General features: G+C 39.4%; 3 protein-coding genes across 5 annotated transcripts in view; 2 read left to right on the top strand and 1 right to left on the bottom strand.

The window, feature by feature from the left end:
- Positions 1-5,000: 5,000 nt before the first annotated feature.
- Positions 5,001-13,180, top strand: rad21b (RAD21 cohesin complex component b). 3 transcript variants are annotated; one of them, XM_015050986.1, is made up of 14 exons: positions 5,001-5,151; positions 6,465-6,667; positions 7,040-7,169; positions 7,274-7,373; positions 7,790-7,896; positions 7,973-8,182; positions 8,271-8,393; positions 8,684-8,812; positions 8,898-9,121; positions 9,187-9,346; positions 10,869-11,014; positions 11,079-11,264; positions 11,338-11,421; positions 12,212-12,403. In XM_015050986.1, the coding sequence occupies exons 2-14, from the start codon at positions 6,524-6,526 to the stop codon at positions 12,401-12,403; spliced, it is 1,935 nt and encodes a 644-aa protein (XP_014906472.1). In that variant the 5' UTR covers positions 5,001-5,151; positions 6,465-6,523. The 3 variants fall into 3 exon arrangements, with proteins under 3 accessions (XP_014906472.1, XP_014906473.1, XP_014906474.1); XM_015050987.1 differs by lacking the exon at positions 5,001-5,151 and adding an exon at positions 5,166-5,262; XM_015050988.1 differs by lacking the exon at positions 5,001-5,151 and having other exon boundaries at positions 6,524-6,667; positions 12,212-13,180.
- A 38-nt stretch (positions 13,181-13,218) lies between these two features.
- Positions 13,219-15,566, bottom strand: utp23 (UTP23 small subunit processome component). Its single transcript, XM_015050989.1, has 3 exons — positions 15,196-15,566; positions 14,939-15,113; positions 13,219-14,322 (listed from the first exon to the last, which is right to left on the bottom strand). The coding sequence occupies exons 1-3, from the start codon at positions 15,381-15,383 to the stop codon at positions 13,921-13,923; spliced, it is 765 nt and encodes a 254-aa protein (XP_014906475.1). The 5' UTR covers positions 15,384-15,566; the 3' UTR covers positions 13,219-13,920.
- Positions 15,567-16,337: 771 nt separating this feature from the next.
- Positions 16,338-21,481, top strand: part of rnf5 (ring finger protein 5) — a 15,447-nt gene continuing 10,303 nt past the window's right edge. The window contains exons 1-3 of the mRNA XM_015050983.1: positions 16,338-16,734; positions 20,436-20,454; positions 20,864-20,976. Of these exons, the coding sequence (XP_014906469.1) occupies positions 16,523-16,734; positions 20,436-20,454; positions 20,864-20,976 (344 nt within the window). The 5' untranslated portion in view covers positions 16,338-16,522. The remainder of the gene's footprint in view (positions 16,735-20,435; positions 20,455-20,863; positions 20,977-21,481) is intronic.

Genomic DNA, 21,481 nt, shown 5'->3' with positions numbered 1-21,481 from the left:
GGCTGCAGTGTGAACGCAGCCCTAGTTACTCTGTCTGCCTCCATTACTGTCCATGCAGCAGCTCGACTCTGTTCAAACGATGCATTCAGTGTTCCCTAGTTGTGTCGGATTCTTTACTTCTGGCTCCACGGATTCCCTTCGTCAGCTTTAAGTCCTTCCCAGACAAGAAGCAGCCTCGTGGGGTTCGCTCACGGCTGATCGTCCCCTTGCACCTCCAGCCCCCCAAAGCTCTCCCTCCGCAGTCTTTGGATCTCTGTGTTGAGCCCCAGCAGCGTCTGAGCCAGCTGCACGTCCTGCGAACGCATCTCCAGCTGCACGACAACAGGCAGAGGTCAGAGTGCATCCAGGCCCGGAGCAGGCACTGCTAGATGTGTTTGTAAGTGGCCAGTAAAGATTTATTAATGCATTCACTTAAATAAAACTGGAAGCACACATAATTAAACAAACAAAATGTGTTTTTAAACCTTTATTTAGCTGTGAAAAAACTTAATGCGACTAATGATCTATTTGGCAAGAGAAGTAAGGCATATTTAAATTTAAAAAATCATTAATAAATTAATATTTTACTTGGAATTTTGATTAAACAATTAGTAAAAAAAAAAGTTATTTATTTTGTTTAATTCAATATTACTTGAGCACATAAATGTAACCTTAAAGATTTTATTTATGCATCCCTCTGCAGTCCAGAGGGCCAGATGAAGAGCTGTGGCGAGCCAGAATTGGCCCCTGGGCCTTGAGTTTGACATCTTTTATACTTTTGCAGAAGTGGATTAAATGTAAGCATCAGCCCATCACCGATTTCAGAATTAAGGAAATTAGTGCTAAGAAAGATTAACAAACTTAATTGGATCACATTTAGCAAATTAACTCTTTTCTGTTCAAACTGGAATTCAGAAATACTTTATTGATCCCAAAGGGGAATTTTAAGCTCCATTCTGTTTTCCATGCTGAAAGGAAGCGTTAAGTCTCACCAGTTCGGACCGGAGCCAGGTCAGAGCTCCATCTATCTGCGCCCGCCGCAGCTCCTCGTTGGCCTGCTGGCTCCTCCCGATGCCGCCGCCGGCCTCCCTCTGACCCGCTCTGGACTCGGCGGTCACCCTGAAGGCGTGGATCAGTTTGTTCTTGACGTTCTCCAGGACCATGGTGGACAACGTGTCCTCGCTGTGGCTGTCCCGCTCCATGCCTGGGTAACTTCTGCTAAACTTTCTGCAGCACAGTGAGACCTGCTCCTTCTCCTCCTGCTGGAGTTTGAGTGTCTCCCTCTGAACTGGCTTGTTTTGTCATTGTTACTATGGAGAAACACCCTTCTCCTCGCGCCTCCCTCCTCTTGGTAGCCCTAATAAGAATGGTGGAAGATCTTGAACAAAGACTATTGTTTCCTCCAGAAAGAGCTGAAAAGACCCCTCCAACCACTGCCACCCTCCTCCTTCCCAGCAGATCCAGCCCCCTTACAACCCCGATGTGAGAAATGTGCAGCGATAGAGCTCTCTTTCAGCTGAAAGGCCTGTGTGTAAACCTGCAGAAAATCAATCACTCCCCCCTTTCGCATCTCCCGGTAGACCTCTCTTTGCTGCGTCTCCCTAAATAAGACCTGCTCTTCAGATTATAGCGGACGGACAGGTTGAGCGAGCAGCAAACACAGCCTCAGTGTTGGCTGATTCAGAGCCACAAAGGCCGTCCTGCGGTGAAATATAACCAGGCCTTTTGTCCTGGAGTTAAATCCATTCCCCTCTGGGTCTGTGGGACGGTTTCTGGCAACAGTGAGCAGCTTTTCCCCTCCTGACTCCTGCATAAAGAGGAGAAAGGCCTCCAGTGTGTCCGGCAGCAGAAAGAGAAACCAGAAGTAAAAAAGATGCTCAGTATCGTGTGAAAGATGCACTGCGAAACACTCTAAATATTACCAAGTATTATTTCACCTGCAGCTTGGGAAAACGTCTCGTCGTTTGTGGAAATAGTATTTTTAAATCAATATTACTTAAAACAAACTCCTTATCCTACTTGAGAAGTTACTAGTACATAGTTTTGTCTTATTTCAGCAAGACAAAGCTCGTTTAATTGACTTAGAACAAGTTCATACACTGTAAAAAAAACCAAAATCTTACCAACTACTTTGGTCTGGTTTCTAGAGCAAATATCTTATTACACTTGAAATACGTCAAAACTAACTTACAAGTAACTTTTCAGTAAGATAAGGAACTTATTTTGACTAAATACATTATTAATATTGATTTAAAAATACTAGTTACATTGGTAGATTTTTTTCACTTACATTTAGGGGAAAATATCTTGTTACAAGTGAAATAATTTGCAAATAAAACAAGTTCTTGTTCATAAATATTGAGGATTATTGACTTAAAACAAGCTTTTATATTTTGCTCAAAAGTTACTTGTAAGTTATTTACTTCAAATTAGACAAAACTAAGATATTTGCACAATAAAATTAGACAAAATACTTTTTAGATTTTGTGTTTTTGCAGTTTATTTTTATTTTAAGTCAATAAAACAAACTTTGTCTTGAAATAAGACAAAACTAACTTTTCAGCAAAATATAGAGCCTCATTTTAAGTCAATTAGTCCTTAATATTTGTACAAAAAGGTACCAGAGCCGCTGGCAGATCGTTTCACGAGACATTTTCCTCAAATCAAAAGTGAAATAATCTTCTGGTGGATCAACTACTTTTTTCATTGAAATTAAGGAATTAGTAACTTAAAACCATCTCCCATTTCTTGCTGAACAGTTACTTGTAAGTTAGTTTTGACTTATTTCACGAGCATTAAGATAGTTACAGTAGAAACCAGACAAAACTACTTGGTAAGACTTTGTGTTTTTACAGTGTGTTGCTTGTCAGGGCTCATAAGAAGTGAGTTATGGTTCTGTTTGTGTTGAGTTCTGTGATGCGTGAGAAGATGGTGGAGGTCGTCAGCTCTAAAGGTCAAGGCGGCGCGGCGGCGCGTGACGACGATGACAGCAGCAAACCAGCCGCAAGCGACGCCGACTGAGCCTCAGATGGAGAGAAACGTTTCCTCTGCAGACGACTCAACGGGCCGCTGTCAGAGTCTCAGAGTCATCAAATGCATTTAAAAACTAAAGGCAAAGATAACCTGACTAATATTAATTAAAGGTTTTATGTAATGATTTGATGAATCCATCAGCAGATCTGCTGTGCCTTTTGAAATGCTACATGTTTCCCCTGGTTATTCTTTGTGCTGTCTTATATACATTAACATTAACTCCTGTATAAACTTCATAAGTTTTATTTGGAAAAACGTTTGGCAAAGTTTCTCTTCTGATTAAAATGTGTTATTTTGTAGTTATTTTTTTTTACTTTTTAAAATAAAAAATACTAGAATGTCCACCTAACTTTAACACACATATACATTATCTATTGCTTAAATATATATCAAATATATAATATTTTTTATGTTTGGAAAAGTGTTTTTATGCTTATTTTCTGTTATTTTGTAGTTTAGGAATTTATTTTTTATATATTTTTTAAATAAAATATACAAGAATTTGCACCTAACTTTATATATTTGTTTGCTTAACATCATTTTTAAACATTAAAAAATTATGTGATCAGTTAATATTAATACACCAAATTGGAACCACAGAATATTTACTTAAGACAATAATGTTTATTTATATTTACACATTAAACCAGCTGAGTGAAGACGCTCCATGAACATTCTATTTGTGTCCACTTCACCGTGCAGAAAGTTCCAATTTAATGGCATTTGAGGAAAAATAAATTAAGCAAATGGATTAAATGGCTTCAGTTCTTAGATTTAGATCATTTTTACAACAATCTTTCAGATTAGCTCAGCATAAGATGTAATAAAAACTATTGTTGGTCATAAGCGTCATGTTTTATCTACTGAATTACATTGCTGCCCTCTAGTGGTGAACAACTTCCACTTCCATTTTATGATTAGTTTACCTTCAGTTGCATTTTTGAGTTTATACAGTAAATGTTATAGTTTGTAAAGAAAAATGCAGAAGGTGTCATTTTTTTAAACAGCCAATTGTTCCTTTTCCCACAATTTCTATGTTCATATTTTTATGCTTTGCTTTGGAACAGATTGTTTCTGGTTCCCAAATCTCTTTCATGCTAGAAAATAAAGTTAATATAAGTATTTAGAGTTTTAGTCACATTTTTTTAAACACAGTTATTTAGCACACAAGTTTTTCTATGCAGTCGATTGTGTTGCAGCAGCCTGAGGGACAGCAGGGCTCAATGTTCGGTCAGCTGAGTTTGTTCAGTGTCACATGGCCGACATGTTGGCTCAAGAAAATAAAAAAATGAAAACACTTTGATCAAACATGGAAATGGTACAAAACTCTGGATTTAGTCGTGTTTTTCTGCGTGTTTTATGGAGCATCTGGATAGTTTTTCACATCAGAACAAGAAATGTGTTTTTGTTATCGCCAATGTAATAATAATAATAATAATAATAATAATAATAATAATAATAATAATAATAATAATAATAATCTGTCTTGTCCAGCCAAATAAAATTTGCCACTTTATTTATAGCTGGAGTGACAAAAAAAAAGGTACTGACATCTGGTCTAGTCAAAGTCTGAACTTAAACCTGGTTGAGATGATGTGACATTCACATAAATAAATAAAAACTTCAAATGTGGCGGAAATAAAGAAATTCTGCAAAAAGAGTGGATCAAACTTCATCTACAGTGATGTCAGATATTTTTACCACACTGAAAAAAAAAGAACGGAGCTCCATCTGAAAAAACAAAAATAGTCACATATAATTGAATTAAGTTCCTCAAACTTACTTTATTCACATTTGTTTCACATGGCAACTCAATAAACTTTGCATATTTACTAGGATGAACGTAACTTGACGACTCCATTTTTTAAAAGTTGGATTAACTGTTTTCTTTTTTCAGTGCGTGTTGCTGATATTTTCGGAGTAATTTGGGGGGCATGATGGCGATCAGCATCCCTCCCTGCATCCCCCTCACATCAGGACCGCTCCGCATGCTGAGGAGGCTTCAAACCGCGTTCCCGCTGCACAACACGAAGCGCCGCCATCTTGGCTGCTCCACCTCCAGGAGGAGAGGAGGGCTGAGACCCGCAGCGGCGACCGCACGGCGCCGCAGAAACACAGAAGGACATACGATCCCGCACGGTGAGTCATGAATGTTTAGTGCGAGCTGCTGGGATTTCTGAGTGACTTGTGACGCGCTCGCTTCGGGTTTTGTCCCTGCGGATCGTCACCTGTTGGGATGCAGCATCGACGGTTGGTGCAATTTCAATTTGTTACGGTTGAAACAGTTTTTTTTATTTTTTTATTTTTATTTTGTTTTATTTTTTAAAGACGCAAACGAAAAGTCCGCAGAAATCGCGTTTATCGACACGTCTGTTCCTTCATTAGAGATGAACAACGATCAGCCACAGCGGTTACATCATACTGCTGCAGGTGCATCGCACCTGACAGAGTATGGCAGGCGGTTTTAGTATATAATCACACACCTCAACCTCAAATGGCCTTTCTTGGTAAAACGAATGTGAAATTGCTAAATTATACGGATCTGAATTAACTAATGGTGAAGAAATGTGGAGTAACTGTATGTGGGGAAACTAAGCACATCATTGTTGGACTTACAGGATTTAAGAAAGAACATGCAGTAGTCATAGGTTCTGCTTTCAGTCAGTGGTGTTCAAAGTGTGGCTCGGGGGCCAGTTGTGGCTCTTGGAGTGATTCCGTCAGGGTCTGACCACCATTTCTTTTTAGTTTATTTAGGGCAGGATAAAATCATCTGACCAAGGAAAATAGAGGAGAAGCTGTATATCGAATCACATCCATGCTTGTTTTTTGCTTTTGAAGCAGGACCAAATTCATAAATTTTGATATAATTTCTAAAAATAAAAATATATATTATTAAAACTAATTTAAAAAATATATAGATATTTATAAATATTTTATAAAAAATATTCATTAAAAAATAAATGTTTTATTTATTTTATAAATAAAAGTCTTGTGTGTTTTATTTATTTTATAAATAAAAGTCTTGTGTGCATCCTATTTAGAGATAATTCCTTATAATAAACCTTGTAATATTTGAATTTCTTTTGTATTTCTATCATTTAATTTTGCTTTGCATTGTTATGCATTTTAGTTGACATGTTTTCATGTTTCTTGTGTCATTTATGGTGTTTTAATTTTCTTTTCAATGTAGAACAGTCTGCAACATTTGTTTAAAAATGAACTATACAGCTAAAGTATTATTGTTATTATTATTGTTTGTGTGGGTTAAGGACCACAACTGAATATCTGAATATTTGAGGCTCTCTCGATAAATGCTCATAACCGTTTATATTTGAAAAGGGCAAATTTTCCACAAATAATTTGGAGTGAATGTGTGACCAGGTGACACTGTAGAGACTGAACCATTCAGTCAAACATGTTCGTATTGCTCATGTTTTTCTGTTTTGTTTCAGGCCCAGCGGCTCCCTCTGCTCTTCCCTTCCCTCTGTGCTGAGGCGGCGGCGCTGAGACGATGTTTTATGCCCACTTCGTTCTCAGCAAACGTGGGCCGCTGGCCAAGATCTGGCTGGCGGCCCACTGGGACAAGAAGCTGACCAAGGCTCATGTGTTTGAGTGCAACCTGGAGAGCAGCGTGGAGAGCATCATCTCACCAAAAGTGATTTATTTATTGCCTCTTAATTATGCCAATAATGAGCTTAAAGGAAGATTTTTGTCTGTTGTTTCAGATTTTCTATCAAATTGGGTCTCAACTCGAAGTTTTACTTTAAGATGAATGTTTTCTGTCAGTCAAGTCAGCAAATTCCTCCACAATGTCAGAGGCAGATTTTTTTTTAAATTACATTTTCAAAAAACTAAAATCTGAAATCAATTTATCCCACAGGTCTAGGTTGAGGTTGGTTTTGATAACTTTTTGAATGAAACGATTTGAAAACTGCTTCTTGTTTTTGCTAACGTGATGTTTGCATGTTAATAAAAGGTTTTTGTATCTGTTATTTATCACTTTGGGGGTTTTCTGTTTTTTTCTCAGGTGAAAATGGCTCTACGGACGTCGGGACACCTGCTGCTGGGCGTGGTGAGGATCTACCACAGAAAGGCCAAGTACCTGCTGGCCGACTGTAACGAGGCCTTCATCAAGATCAAGATGGCGTTCAGACCAGGTGCGCTGTCTTGTGTTACCATGGTTTCCTCCTTAACTTCACAGCTTCAGGTGCTGCGTAACTTCGGCCGTCACATTTCAAAACTTTGGGTTTTTGGTTTGTAGGAGTTGTGGATCTTCCAGAGGAGAACAGAGAGGCGGCTTACAACGCGATCACGCTACCGGAGGAGTTTCACGACTTCGACCAGCCGCTACCGGACCTAGAGTGAGTCCGCCGGGTTCTAGGATAAGACCATCCATCCATCCATCCATCCATCCATCCATCCATCCATCCATCCATCCATCCATCCATCCATCCATCCATCCATCCATCCATCCATCATCCATCCATCCATCCATCCATCCATCCGTCCATCCATCCATCCATCCATCCATCCATCCATCCATCAGTCCATCCATCCATCCATCCATCCATCCATCCATCCATCCATCATAATTTCCTATTCTGTTAGTTTTGCATTAAATTTCTTGTATTGATCAAAAATGCAGGATAATCTTGAACTATGAGACAAGAGAGTCTAATTTAAAAGCTCAACATTAAAGTGTCTGAGTGCCTGTAAGAGTTTCTGCTGCTTAAATCAAAGGTGGCAACAGGAATGTTTGGTGATGCGTTTTCAACAGTGACATCGATGTGGCTCAGCAGTTCAACCTGAACCAGAGCAGAGTAGAAGAAATCACCATGAGGGAGGAGGTGGGCAACCTCACGCTGCTGCAAGACAACGACTTCGGTACGCGCTTTCATTTTCAGACCAGTCCGAAGACGGGACGGGGGGATTGATGGCGTTGGATTTTTCTGTCTCGCAGCCGACTTTGGCATGGACGACCGTGAGATGATGCGAGAGGAGAGCGCGTTTGAGGTGGACATCATGGGCTCTTCCGCTTCCAACCTGCTGCTGGAGGCGGAGGGCGGAGCCAATCAGATGGCGGACAAGTCCAATCACCTGGAGTACGACGAGCAGTACAAGGACGACTTCGGAGACAATCCCATGGAGAGCAACGACGGCGGGATGCTTGGTACTAAAGCAGCGTATCCTTACTGGATTATACTATTTGTGTTATAAAAAATATTAAAACTATTATTTATATTTGTACTTTGATGTAGTCGACAAGCTGCTAAGCAACGAGGATGGAGGTGGCATATTTGACGACCCTCCTGCCATCAGTGAGGGCGTGATGATGCCTCAGGACCACGGGGAGGATGAGGACGACTTTGACGCCTTGTCAGGTCCGTTTCACAAACAGAACCTCACTTTAGTTTAGTTTAATGGAAATCTAACAATATGAAACAAACTCCAGCAGTTCAGTCAAGAGGAGAAATTTGTTTGAAATTGAGAAAATTCACCATTAAGTCGAATACCTGCCCCAGTTTTTCATTTTAGAAAACCAGTTAAAGCTGTACTGGAGAATAATCCTGACATAATGGAAAAAATGCTTAAAAAACCCAACAAATGATTATAATGAGTGTATGTTGACTGTAACTGTATGCAAACCAGCTGCGTCTGGTCTCATTGTCAGCGGGAGCCCCGGACAGTCCGGACTCCGGCCCAACAGAACCGGCGCCGGCCATGACGGACCAGCAGGAGCAAACGGCTCTGGCTCACAACGAGGAGGAAACCTTCGCCCTGGAGCCCATCGACATCACAGGTGAAATTAGAAACAGGCGTTGAATGTCGGTCCCTGTTCTGCAGACCCGGTCGGGTAACGTCGGGTTTCCAATCGGTTCCTGCAGTGAAGGAGACCAAGGCGAAGCGAAAAAGGAAGTTGATCGTGGACAGCGTGAAGGAGCTGGACAGCAAAACCATCCGAGCACAGCTTTCCGACTACTCCGACATCGTCACGACCCTGGATTTGGCTCCTCCCACCAAAAAGCTGATGATGTGGAAGGAGACCGGAGGAGTGGAGAAGCTCTTCTCCCTGCCGGCCCAGCCGCTCTGGAACGCCCGGCTGCTGAAGGTACGGCACGGAAACGCCAGGACGGTCAGAGGCGTTCTTCTTTTAAAACGCCATCTTCACTCTAGATGTTCACAAGATGTCTGACGCCGCTGGTCCCGGATGAGCTGAGGAAGAGGAGGAAAGGCGGGGAGGCAGACAGTCTGGACGAGTTCCTGAAGGATCTGGAGAACCCGGAGGTGCCGAGGGAGGAAGCAGCAGCGGCCCATCAGCAGAGAGACATCATGGGTAGCATTTTAACACATCCGGTTTGTTTTCGGGTCGTTGGGACAAGCAGACGACACAAAAGTTATACTCAAGCATAAGCAGCACAACTTCAACATACTTTCACAAAGTAGTAGTAGTACTCACGAAATATATTTCGTAAAAGTACTGAACAACGACAACATAGAGTCATACTAAGAAAAACGAAAAACTAAATTACAAGAACAAAGTTGTACGACTTGATTCTCGTATTAGTTTTGGCTTTATGGCCATGTGACTTTATTCTTATATTATTATGAGATTATTTTTGTAATTTTATCTTTTGAATTTTTTACCGTGGGCCTAATTCTTCGTCGGATGTAACTAACCAAACCATCAGTCATTTAGTATTTAAAAATTACACCATCAGATGGACCAAAATACAAAGTTATGTTGAAAGTTTGGTATTTCAAAGACCAAAATCAAAATAATTCATAAGAATTACAGAGTAACAAAATCAGACAAATGAAAAAAAAAAAGATTCCCAAATCAGTTTCTTTCAATATAAAACTCATAAAAATTTAACAAAAACTGCAGGTTTGTGTCTGCTGAATGTTTTTGTTCTCCAGTCAGTATTTAGAAATTTTACTCAGGTAAGAGCAGCGATACTTCATAATAAAGTTATTCAAGTAAAAGTACAAGTACAGCGTTGTAATACTACTTACAAGAGTTTGTTTTCCCAAAAGGTTACATAAGTAAATGTAGCTGCATACTAACTACAACAAAGTACTGGTAAGAAAAACGGTAACACTTTATTTGAAGGGGGTTGAATAAGACTGTCATGACACTGTCATAAACATGACATAACCCTAACCCTAGGAAATCATTACTGTTTAAACTTTACCTTTAATAACATAAAGTTACCTAATTTTTAAAGTGAAATCAGTAATACTTTTATAACAAATTTACATCAGTAATGATTTATTGGTTAATGTCAAGTTGTCATAACAACGACATTTTGAATAATGTCAACTTTGTATTAAAAGTGTCATAATTTACCGAATGACGCTTTATGACAACAGTCATAAATATTCATGAAGGCTTATTCATGTTCATGACAGGTGTTATGACATGTTTATGACATGTGAATAAGACTGACATGTCATGACAGTCTTATTCACCCCCCTTCAAATAAAGTGTTACCAGAAAAAGTCATATGGGAATAAAGTCAAAATAATACTAGAATATCGTCATGATACTATTAAAGTCATAATATTACAAGAGTAAAGTCTTTATATTATGAGAATAAAGTCATACGTGGATAAAGTTGTAATAGTTTGACTTTATTCTCGTATTATTTTTCTTAGCGTGGCCCTAATACTCCATCCTGACCAACCGACTCTGGAACAGGTTTTTGTTTTGCTTTTTGTGTGGAATGCTGCTTGAATTACAGTTTCAGTTCTCAAAAATATTAAAAAGAAGCTGAAATGGACGATGTTAATTCTTCCCAAAGCAAGAATAAAGCTGTTTCCCCCTCTGTTTCTGATGAAATTTGGCCTCCGCCCAGACCAGACCATCATGGAGGAGGCCAACGCGCTGCAGACCTCGGCGGTGGAGGGCAGCAGGACGACGCTGGACGAAGCCGCCATGCCTCCACCGTCCTCTCAAAGAGGCCTGAAGCGCAAATCCCAGGACTCAGATCCAGCCCTCCCTGTACGTTCACTCTGGGTTTTGTTCGTTGCAACTGCTCTGCCTCCTCTGATCCTCCTAAATCCAGACAGGAAACCTGGACGAGCAGCAGCAGCAGGGACCAGACGCTGCTGCCTCTCAGCAACTGGAAGGCGCCGCGGTGAATTTGCCCCTGGAGGACGCCGCCGCCGTGGCTAACATCAGCCAGCTAATAGAGCTGGACTTACTCGCCGACAAGGACAAGAAGAAGAACGACGACGATTCTGAAGAAGAGGTGACAGAAAAAATGTTTTTACTTACGTCTCTTTAGTTTGTAGCTTGGAGTTAAGATGGTCGTGTTGCGACAGGAGGAGGAGGCGCAGGGAGGAGAGCAGGACCAGGAGGAGAGGAGATGGAACAAGAGAACTCAGCAGATGCTTCACGGCCTGCAGGTACGAAACACGCAGCACGAGTTAGAGGTCGGCTGTTATCGTCTACCTCAACAAATAAGGTACATTTATCTACGATGGCATGTTACGGCCACTCTAGATAGAAAATAAAAACACACAGAGGAGTAAATTTATGCCAAAAATCGCAAATTTACTAGAAAAAAATCATGGAAATTTCCAAGTTTGAAAAGTTGAACATTTTCTAGAACAAAAACTTGAACATTTCTGAGTTTTACAGGTAAAACATTTTCGTTTTTCCAACTTTTTCTAAAAATTTTCTGAGATTAATCTCAGACTTTGAACTTTTTTTCATGACTTTCCAAACTCAGAAATTTCCAAATTCTTTTGAAAAATCTTCTAAGATTAATCTCAAAATTTCTAATTTCTTTCTGGCAGATTTTCAACATTTCAAGCTCAGAAATGTTTTTCCTTTTTTTTTTTTTAGAAAAATAAAATTAAAATCAACATTTCTTTGTTTATTGGCAGAAAGGTACTCATTTTTTACAGTGACCCAAATTCGCCATCATATTACTCCACTTCCACATATTTTTGAACCAGAACCCAGACCAGGGAATCGGACCCTTTCTCCTCATATTTTGTTATTTGACCCTTTGGTTCATTCTGTGTAGCAAACACTGAACATTCAGGTAATCTTTAAGTGTGGAAACAGAAAAAAAAACAACGATGTCACGTGAAAAGCAACTCCCAAAGGTTTTACACCCTTCATCCCAATAAACATGGAGGCCAGCTATAATCAGCATTATGTCACGGCAGTTTTACTCTTACGTCACAGAGGGTGATGGCCAAAACTGGAGCCCAGTCGGTCAGCCTGTTGGACCTGTGCAGGAACAACAACAGAAAGCAGGCGGCGGCCAAGTTCTACAGCTTCCTGGTTCTGAAGAAGCAGCAGGCGGTGGAGCTGGTCCAGGAGGAGCCGTACAGCGACATTGTTGCGACGCCGGGACCTCGTTTCCACGTCGTCTAGAGCGAGGCTGCCAGAAAACCTCTGCTCTGACAGCCATGTTTGTTTTCATTTCACTGAAGTCTTACTGATTTGTTTTATTTATGTTTAATTTCTGCCAGCAGAAGTGGAGAAAAATATCCAAAGAGCATTTGCTTTGAAAAAATATATATATATAAAAAAGAAAAGAATATTAAAATGAACTTATTTTGCACTTATCAAATTCCACCATCAGTCTGTGATCGTCTAGCTGTCAGAAACTGGTATTTGTTGTAATCCTGTGTGCGCAGAATGCAACGTGCACCTAATAAGTTTCGTATTTGTCTTCAAAATACCACAGAATAGTATCAAAGCTTTGTTATGGGTAATGAAAACATGAGCTGACTGGAACCCCTGCATGCCGTCTCCAGAAACGAATGTCGTGCTGCTTTAGGGTTTCATCCCTTCACCTTCTACGGATGATAATTTAGCAGCTAATTCAGTGTTCTGCTGTATTACCATGCAGTGTTGTTTGTACGCAAGATTTAACTTCTTTTATACGTGAAAGTAGATTTCTGATTTACTCTTGACCATGAAGCAACAGATCACCAAATTTCTGCTTCCCATTCAGTTAAATCAGCATAATTACTGTTTTTTAGATGCACTTCCTCCACTCCAGCTGACTGTATCAATGTCTGAGCACGTTGTGTATTTTAAAATATGTAATTTCATTTTGTAAAAAACGCAAAGACAAATCATCAAAGTGCTGCAGGTGTTGTCTAGAAGCACTTTAAGTCAGACTGGTTTATGAGCGACAAAAAAATAAAAAGATTTTTCAAAATAAAAACAAGACCAGTGTGAAAAATTACAAAGTCCAATTTATCTTCTGACTGGAAAAGAGGAAATTTGTTATCAGTGGATTTATATTAGAAAATATGAAGTTAAAAAGGTTTATGGAACAAACTATTCCACCATCTAACCATTACTTTGTCATCATTCTGGCGTTTAAAGGGGACATGTTATCCAAAACGCTCAGTTTTATACTTCTATTTGGGCCTAGAGCAGGAAACTGTCATGTAACAGAATCATGTTTTCTGATTGCGGGTTCAATACAAACACAAGTTACAGAATTACATGTTTAATTTATGGCTGAGTTGGCAAAATTACATTCACTTTGGCCCGCAAGTCTGTTTGATGTGATTTTGGCCCAAAAGGTTTGGACGTATGCAAATTGTCTCAATACAAACATCGTATTTGGCCTGTTGTGAGGAACTCCACTGCTCTCAGCGCTGAGCCTTCGTGTCTATTTTCATTGGTCAACATGCTAAAGCTAACAGAGGGGATGGTTGTCATGGAGGAAACAGAAACAGTCCTGGTAATCCTTGAGGATTTATCTGAGTTGATACTTTCACTGTAATCTTTAGGAACACTATTGCAATTTTAGTTTTTCCTGATGTCCTACAACCCAAAAGAAAGTCTGGTTCCTTGGAAAGACCGGAGAGTCCGTTAAAACTGTTGCTCATTGTTTAGGAAACTAAAGGCATGAGTCTTTGTCTGTCCCACTACGTACTAATAACTACAGGAGCAGCCATGTTGTCTCCTTCCGCTGCTTTTCTTCTCTTGTGTCGACTTCTTTTCTTCTTCTCTCCTGGTTCCGTCTTCTTCAGCGCCGGCGTCGGCACACCTTTCTTCTTCTTCTTCAGGCAGCTCAGAGGGTTGGGGTTGCTCTGTTTCCTCTTCCTCTTCTTCCCCCGCCTCTCCCCGACTTTCTGGCTGATGCCCTGCTCCTCCTTCAGGCTGCGGATGCTCTGCTGCTGGGCCAGGGGCACCAGCTCCCCGAGCTGAACGGCCTGGACGTGGTCCAGGGACGCCTGGCTGGGCTTGTCCAGCACCATGGTGTTGAGGATGATGTAGAGCAGAGGGACGCCTGGGATCTTTTTGAGTCCATCAGTTACTGCACGGTCCTGCACAGAAATGGACAACAGGATTTTGCTATTATGCAAAATAAGGTTCTAAAAAAGCCTAAATTGGAAAGCAATTTATAATTTTCCTTCCATTTCACAGCAATTTTTACAATCAAAGGGCCTCTTGTGTCTTTAGTCCGGCTAAATAAAACTGATTAAAAGCCTCAAAGATTAGATGATCTTGTGAAAAAAGATCACTTATAATTTTATATACTGTATATATATATATATATATATATATATATATATATATATATATATATATGCAGAATATGGACTGGAAGCCCCGAGGTCAAATTGAAAGAAACTAATCTGGAAACATTTTTTTTTACCTAATTTTGTTACTTATATCAATTACTGTCATCTTGGTCCTTAAATTACCAAAATTACAACTAAGTCTGATGGTGTAATTTTTAAATATTAAGTTATTAATAATTTCATCAGTTACTCAGTTACTCAGTACCTGAGTAGACTTTTTAACAAATACTTTTTTATCCTTACTTGAGTAGTTTTTTGGACGGCTACTTCTTACTTGAGTAAAAATATGCTGAAGTAGTCCCACGTTTACTTGAGTACTATTGTTGGGTTCTTTACCACCTCTGATGTGAGTGCGTACCTGTGTGGCAACAAAGTAGTGGTGTGGGTTCGTCTCCTCCAGCATTGACAGCAGACACTCAGACGCTGGGACTGGATTTTTCAGATGTGCACATTTCCTGACCTGAAACCTCTGCAGGATGATCTTAGCTCCATAAAGCTGCTTCCCAAGAGTCTCAAGTTCCTTCAAAGCACAGCTACGGATGAGACAAACGCATAAGCACGCAAGATAAAACGGATTAACATGAACGCTGCCCGCAAACAAATAAAGGTTTTCACCTTGTGGTGCAGAGCTGGATTTCTCCCATCAGATATTTGGGCATCTGCTCCTTGATCTGGATCTTGTTCTTCAGCGCCGCCTGACAGAAAGTTCCGTCAATGAGGATCTGAAAAGGCTCCCTGAAACTGAAATTATATTTGTAAAAGCTGATCGTTTTCTTAGCTTGTTTCTGTCTTTTGATCTTCATGTTGGATCGTTTATCGCTGGAGCTTTACGTCGCTTAACTGGTTCAAAAATAAACCCCACTTTTGCTTTACTTTAGTGGCGACAGCACATATTTACAACCAGAACCAGCATGGACCCTTGCAGAGAAAACAACACGCTTTGTTGCATACCTTTTACGAGTCCGATTAGAAACAATGAAGCGAGAAAAGTTCCGGTTTTGTGCAACATTCTGTTCCCGCTGTGTTCTGCAGCTGCGATTTCTCGGTAAAACGATTCACATAATCATGTCGATAAAAATAAATAAATAAATAAATAAATAAATAAATAAATAAATCTAGATATTAAGGAGTTCCTGAAAAAATAATTAGTTCCCATGTTACAGAGGGGGAACAGATTATTTTATTTCAAGCTAAAATATTTGTTTCCCCACAGGTAAATTTGGCAATTAAACAGCAAATGTTTTTACTTTTATTCACGTTTGGCAAAAAAAATTACTTCGGCCATTATTTTAGAAAGCCGGGGATTTGAAAATTGAGGCTCGGGGTGTGTCATTTTTATTTATTTAAATTATTATTGCGTAAAAATGATAAAATAATGTACAGAACAGTGGGTAATGAAATAATAGAATACATAGTTCACAAATAGAAATAAGTAATAGAGATATTAATTTCAAGGATTCAAGCGGCTTCATCTGTGGGATTGGGTGAGGTGCGTATGGTTTCTGCATAATGTAGTAATTTGCATAAAAACAGATTACGCAGAGACGTCTTGACAGAAAATTTGCATTTTTGAATATAAAATTCAGCTAGAAATAATATTATGTTAATTACATGAAAAGTTGCTTTTAGAGGAGCAGGCATTGTAGAAACCAAAAAGTACATCTGTGTACAAAAGTGAAAAACGACTGAAGATGTTAGCCTGCAACAGGGGGTGTGTCTGAGCGTCATCACGTAGATACGTGACGCATGGTTAGCCCCGCCCCCGTGTTTTCCTTCCGGAAACAGACGTCCTGATGAAGGTAGCAGTGAGGTAGCAGCTGCGGCTCCACACGGTTCATGGTCGGCAGTCACCTCTGACTCGTAGCTCACTTCGGCTCGAGTCGGGAACCCCGCTGAAGTTGGTTTGGCTCGGTGCTTTCTCTTTAGCTCGGCGGCTAACATCATGGCGGCCGCGGATCCACGTTTCTCGAATAACGGCGGGCCGGCCAGCAGAGGAGGATTCCCCGCGGGGGAGAGCAGCAGCGACCGCGACGGGCCGGGCGGCAGCAGCAGCGGCGGCGGAGAGAGCGAGCGCGATCGGGCCACCTTCGAGTGCAACATCTGCCTGGACACTGCCAGGGACGCGGTCATCAGTATGTGCGGCCACTTATTCTGGTAGGAGTTGGTGGTTTGTTGTTGTTTGGGAGTAGTTTGGCCGTTTGCGCGGCCTCCGTAACCCGTTGTTTGTGTGGCTGCTAGCGGCGGAGTCACGCCCCATTATGGCCCGTTTTATCAGCTTGTTGTCTGACTGCTGCCAAGATGGCTTACGAGTTTTGTTTTTGTCCGTTTTGTTTAGATTTTTTATTTTTTATTTTTATAAAAACTCAGCTTTTTCCCGAGAAACGTTTTAAATACCCATTCCATTCTTGATTAGCATATTTACAGCGTTAACGTGTGATCAGCTTTGAAGGGAAGTGGTTTCGACTCATCGTATGATTAGGACCAAAAATGTTCATCAAACGCTAGTTTTTGCGATTAAGGACATTTTTTATCCTTTGTAAAAAGAAAAATATTATAATAATTTCACTAATTTGGATTATATGTAGTTTTGAAGGTGATAAAATGCATTTAAAGTTTATTTAAAAAGATGTTTTGATAATGGTTAATTAAATTCCTGAAGACTTCAAAAATAAAAAGGAATTATAAATGGTTAAAAAAAAAGTCCACTTTCATAGCTAAAGATTAAAAGTAAATCATTACGAAAACATTCAGATAATCTACAGTTAAAGATAAAAGCAGAAAGTCCAAGTTTCTGCATTAATCAGCTGCAATGTTCTTATAAAATCAACATATTTTTGTTCTATAACTGTAGGTGTTTAAAATAAACTTTTCAAAGTCTTTTTCACCTTGAAAAGCTTTCATTCTAGCACTTTCTCTTATCTGAGGTTAGGCTAACCTTGCGCAACATGTAACCTTCGAACCATGTGTGCGAAGTGAAAACAGCTCAGTGATGCGTTTCCTATTCATATGCGGCGCCTGTTCTTGTGCTCCAGTTAAGGCTGAAGGGAGATTACGGCCCAGGAGCAGATCTGGGTTAGCTCTAATGGTATCATAATCCCAGGAAGAAGAAGAAGAAAAGTCACATTCCTCCACCTGGGTACCAGCGGGAGGTTGTGGCTCTATTTATAGTTACCAAGATTTTCAGATTCACTTTCCAGACGTTGTCTCCTCTGAAAATGCTTTGCTCAACAGAAGGAAAAAAAAAATCAGTTTCAGGGTTGAAAAGTTGAACTCAAGCTCAGATTTAATCACAGATATTAACCTGGAGGACAAATAGTCTGAAGCTAATGTGATTCTTATAACTTTTAAAACAAAATTTTGACTCAATCTTTAGCTAAGCATCAATAATAATAATAATAAAGGAGCAGTAAAGTGGTTCATTTTTCTCATGTTTTGCTTAAAGATCAGTGTCTGGGTGGGATGTATACTTAGTGCAACATTTACAGTAACGTGTGTGTTCTTGTACGTTGTGTTTTGTGCTGATGTAATGCAGTTGCCATGTTGCTTTAATCCCCTCTGCTCTTGGAAGTCGAGCTTAATGTGATGAAACTGTGATGAAACTCATCAGCCTGCAGAACCGCCGGGGTCAGCTCACCTGCTGCAACTTCAAATTAACGTTGCATTGGTGCAGCAAACTGCGTCGCCACCGCGGTGTTAATTAGTCAGGAGCGTTGGGTTTGAATAAACGTAGATACGACTAACGAAGGAGCAGATCAGTTCAGCAGCTCTGCTGTCTGTGTTTGAGCTTCAAATCCTTTAAATGTTTTCTTAGACTGAATTAAGTTACAGCTGGTTTCTGTGTCACCAAATAAACACATCGAGGTTTCTGTTACTGTAGCTAGAAATTTAGCACATCAGCATCTCTGTTATGCTTTCATGTTAGAAAAACTTGATGATTTCAACAGTTTGACTCCTCTCTCATATATTTAAATATTAACAGAAAAAGCTGCAGTTGAGAAGCAGCTGCTCATCTCTTTATCTTCTAAAAAGGAAGAGAAGCGTCACTGATTTCTGCAAGTAAAACACAATAAAGCCTTTTTCTCACCTCACACAGTGTCACATGTCTTACATATAATTATCAATACATTTTTATGTCGGTATCTAAAGTTCTGGGGACATTTTTGGCCCTTAAATTATTTTGTTTCTTGACAAAAATTCAAGAATTGTAAAGAGTTTGGCCAACAAAATAGAAAACAATTGATGACCCAAAAAAAACAACAACCCAAAAGCACTCTTTGAGCGGCCATTTTGTTTGACGAGCATGTTTAATGCTTATTTTTATTTGAGCTTTGAATTCAGGTCAAATTTTTAGCAAAATACTAGAAAAGGGCTACGATTTTATTGCTTTAATGTAAAGTCATAATATTGTCAGAATAATGTCGTAATATTAGGAGAATATTGTAATTTTATAAGAAACTAACAAAAAAATTAAATTAAAATGAAGAATGTTGAGCATATTGTGAAGTTACACTTTAGTACAAGTTTTAAAGATAAGTCTTAACACTTCATAGAAATACTTCACCTTTTAACATTCCAGCATCAGATTGGTTTCAGTATCAGGACTTTGAAATGATCACAAAAACATCTTGATAATTAAGTTTTTCTCATTAAAACAACTTTTTTCATGTATTTTTAAGGTTTTTTCAGGTAAAATTGTTTCTCCTCTGCTAATATTATCACTATATTCCCATAAATAAACAAAAATTCTTGTTTTATTAAAGAAGTTGGAGGTTAAAAATATAAACATAACAGATTTGCCTGGTTTTGATCAGTAAAGTTGTGGCTGATTTCCTCCAGCAGACTTCCTGCAAACGCAGCAGCAGGTGCAGGCGACGTTCTGCTCTCGGTTGCACACCTGACCCAATTCTGACTATTTTTAGCCAAAGTTTTCCCCTCCGAGTCGGGTCCAAGAACAAAGAAAGTATTCGCAGAATAAACACAAAATTTTAGTCAAGTTAATGTTTATTTATGTGGCACATTTACAACAACCTCAGCTGACCGAAGTGTTTCACAACAATTACAGCATCATGGATAGATGTGTGATAAAACAGTTTGATTTAAAAAAATAATAATAAAAGGATTGGCAGTAAAAAAGAAAGATAAATACTACGAATAAAAACCAAACATACTTATATTCCCAAAAACTTTAATCGATTAAGTGCGAGTTGTTTCCCTTCTTTTATAAGAAGATTGTCTTAAATTACGAAAAACCATTTTGATGAGAAAAAAAGCTTTAATAAATACTTTATGTTGGAGTTTACTCTCCAAATATTACAACTTTATTCTGGTAATATTAAGGCCTAATTCTCATATTAGTTTGACTTTATTGTCATATAATTTTTTAATCTTGTTAAAAAAAAACAAGCATTTTGTCGTAGGGTTGACAATGGGAGCTGTAAACAAGATGGCCGCCTCAGGCGCGCTCAAAATCATGATTTACAAAAATCAAATCTTCAAAAAAAAATTCACCTTCTTTGTATTTTTTTATTTAGATGCTTGTTTCTGTATCATTCCAGCAGAAACATTAAAAACTAGAGGAATATTCAAATTTTCATCCTCATCCAGACCCTAAATCTGTCCAGAGAGTTTTTCCCTCAGCGTTTCCCCACACACTGAAGCAGCAGGTCAGGAAATCAGCATTAAACCAAACAGGCAGCAGGAGCGACTTTAACAAAACACATCTATTCTGCAGGGTTTTTTCCCCTCATCGCCTCTAATCTGACGCTTAACATGAATTTCCTGCAGGAATGTTGATCTGAGCATTTAGAGAAAAGGACATTCTTGGAACTAATCTTTGTTTATTTCTGCCTCTGCAGTTGGCCCTGCCTTCATCAAGTAAGTACCTGCTTTGTTGTCTCTTTTACACCCAATTACACACAAACAGGTGGATAAATATCTTTTTTTTAAATGGTGCGGATTTGTGGAAAAATCCCAAAGACTCAAATCCAAGTGAAGAAAGTTGCTATGAAAATCTAATGTTCACATGTTGTAATATTTTATCCTCTAAGTAACTGCTGCCTATAAATTACAATTGAAGTCCAAATGTACCAAAACTGCTATCCATAAAATCTATAAACTGTCCCTTGATTCCACATCGATTTAACTAAATAAAAACAATATTTCAATTGAAATCTTCAAATTTTTCCTGACATTTAACTCGATTAATGCATCGTTTTTAAGTTTTCTGCCAAATTGTCTCTTTTAAACGAGGTTTCTTCTTGTTTTCCTTCTTCTTCGTTTTCAGTGGTTGGAGACGCGGCCCAGCAGGCAACAGTGTCCCGTCTGCAAGGCGGGCATTAGCAGGGAGAAAGTCATCCCGCTGTACGGCAGAGGGAGCTCCAGCCAGGAGGACCCCAGGTATGTCTCCGGTCCGGTCCTTGTTCGGTTCTGATCAGAACCGCTGTGAGAGCGTATTTTGGCTACGTTCACACCGCATACTTTAATGCTCAATTCCGTTTTTTCTTTTTGTTTTGTGGTCGTTCACATTTCTAAAATATACGGTATGCGACTTGTATCTGATCTCCCAATAGCAAACAACCTGAAAGTGTCTCGCATGCGCAGTGACGTCACACGCAGAGAGCGTGCTCAGTGTTTTGCCAAGAGCCATGAAGAAGAAGAAGAAGAAGAAGAAGAAGAAGTTGTTTACGGAAGTAAACATGGATGCTAATGTGTAGCGTACCTTGCGATTTTACAGTTTTTATCCGACCAGAGTCAGCACATTAACAAGTTAACCCTCATTATAGTCCGCTGTGGCCGTTGTTTTTCTATTTGCGGTCCCAGAATAGTGACGTTTTGTCGAGTATCAATGACGTTCAGGTCGAATTAATCATGGACATAATGATGAATTCATTAGGACTGCTCG

The sequence above is a fragment of the Poecilia latipinna genome, unplaced genomic scaffold (genome assembly GCF_001443285.1).
Source record: "Poecilia latipinna isolate Pla-1442-1.1 unplaced genomic scaffold, P_latipinna-1.0 Scaffold1022, whole genome shotgun sequence".
In the NCBI taxonomy this organism is placed as follows: Eukaryota; Metazoa; Chordata; class Actinopteri; order Cyprinodontiformes; family Poeciliidae; genus Poecilia; species Poecilia latipinna.
The sequence above is the reverse complement of the archived record's forward strand: the minus strand, read 5'-3'. Positions and strand labels throughout refer to the sequence as shown.

Bases quoted from the DNA above. Each gene is read 5' to 3' on its own strand.
- utp23 (XM_015050989.1), bottom strand. From the start codon at position 15,383: ATGAAGATCAAAAGACAGAAACAAGCTAAGAAAACGATCAGCTTTTAC. The intron at 15,114-15,195 runs GTGAAAACCTTT...TCTCATCCGTAG, and splicing joins ATCCAGCTCTGCACCACAAG to CTGTGCTTTGAAGGAACTTG. The intron at 14,323-14,938 runs GTACGCACTCAC...ATTTCTGTGCAG, and splicing joins ACTACTTTGTTGCCACACAG to GACCGTGCAGTAACTGATGG.
- rad21b (XM_015050988.1), top strand. From the start codon at position 6,524: ATGTTTTATGCCCACTTCGTTCTCAGCAAACGTGGGCCGCTGGCCAAG. The intron at 7,897-7,972 runs GTACGCGCTTTC...TCTGTCTCGCAG, and splicing joins GCTGCAAGACAACGACTTCG to CCGACTTTGGCATGGACGAC. The intron at 11,015-11,078 runs GTACGTTCACTC...TCCTAAATCCAG, and splicing joins ACTCAGATCCAGCCCTCCCT to ACAGGAAACCTGGACGAGCA.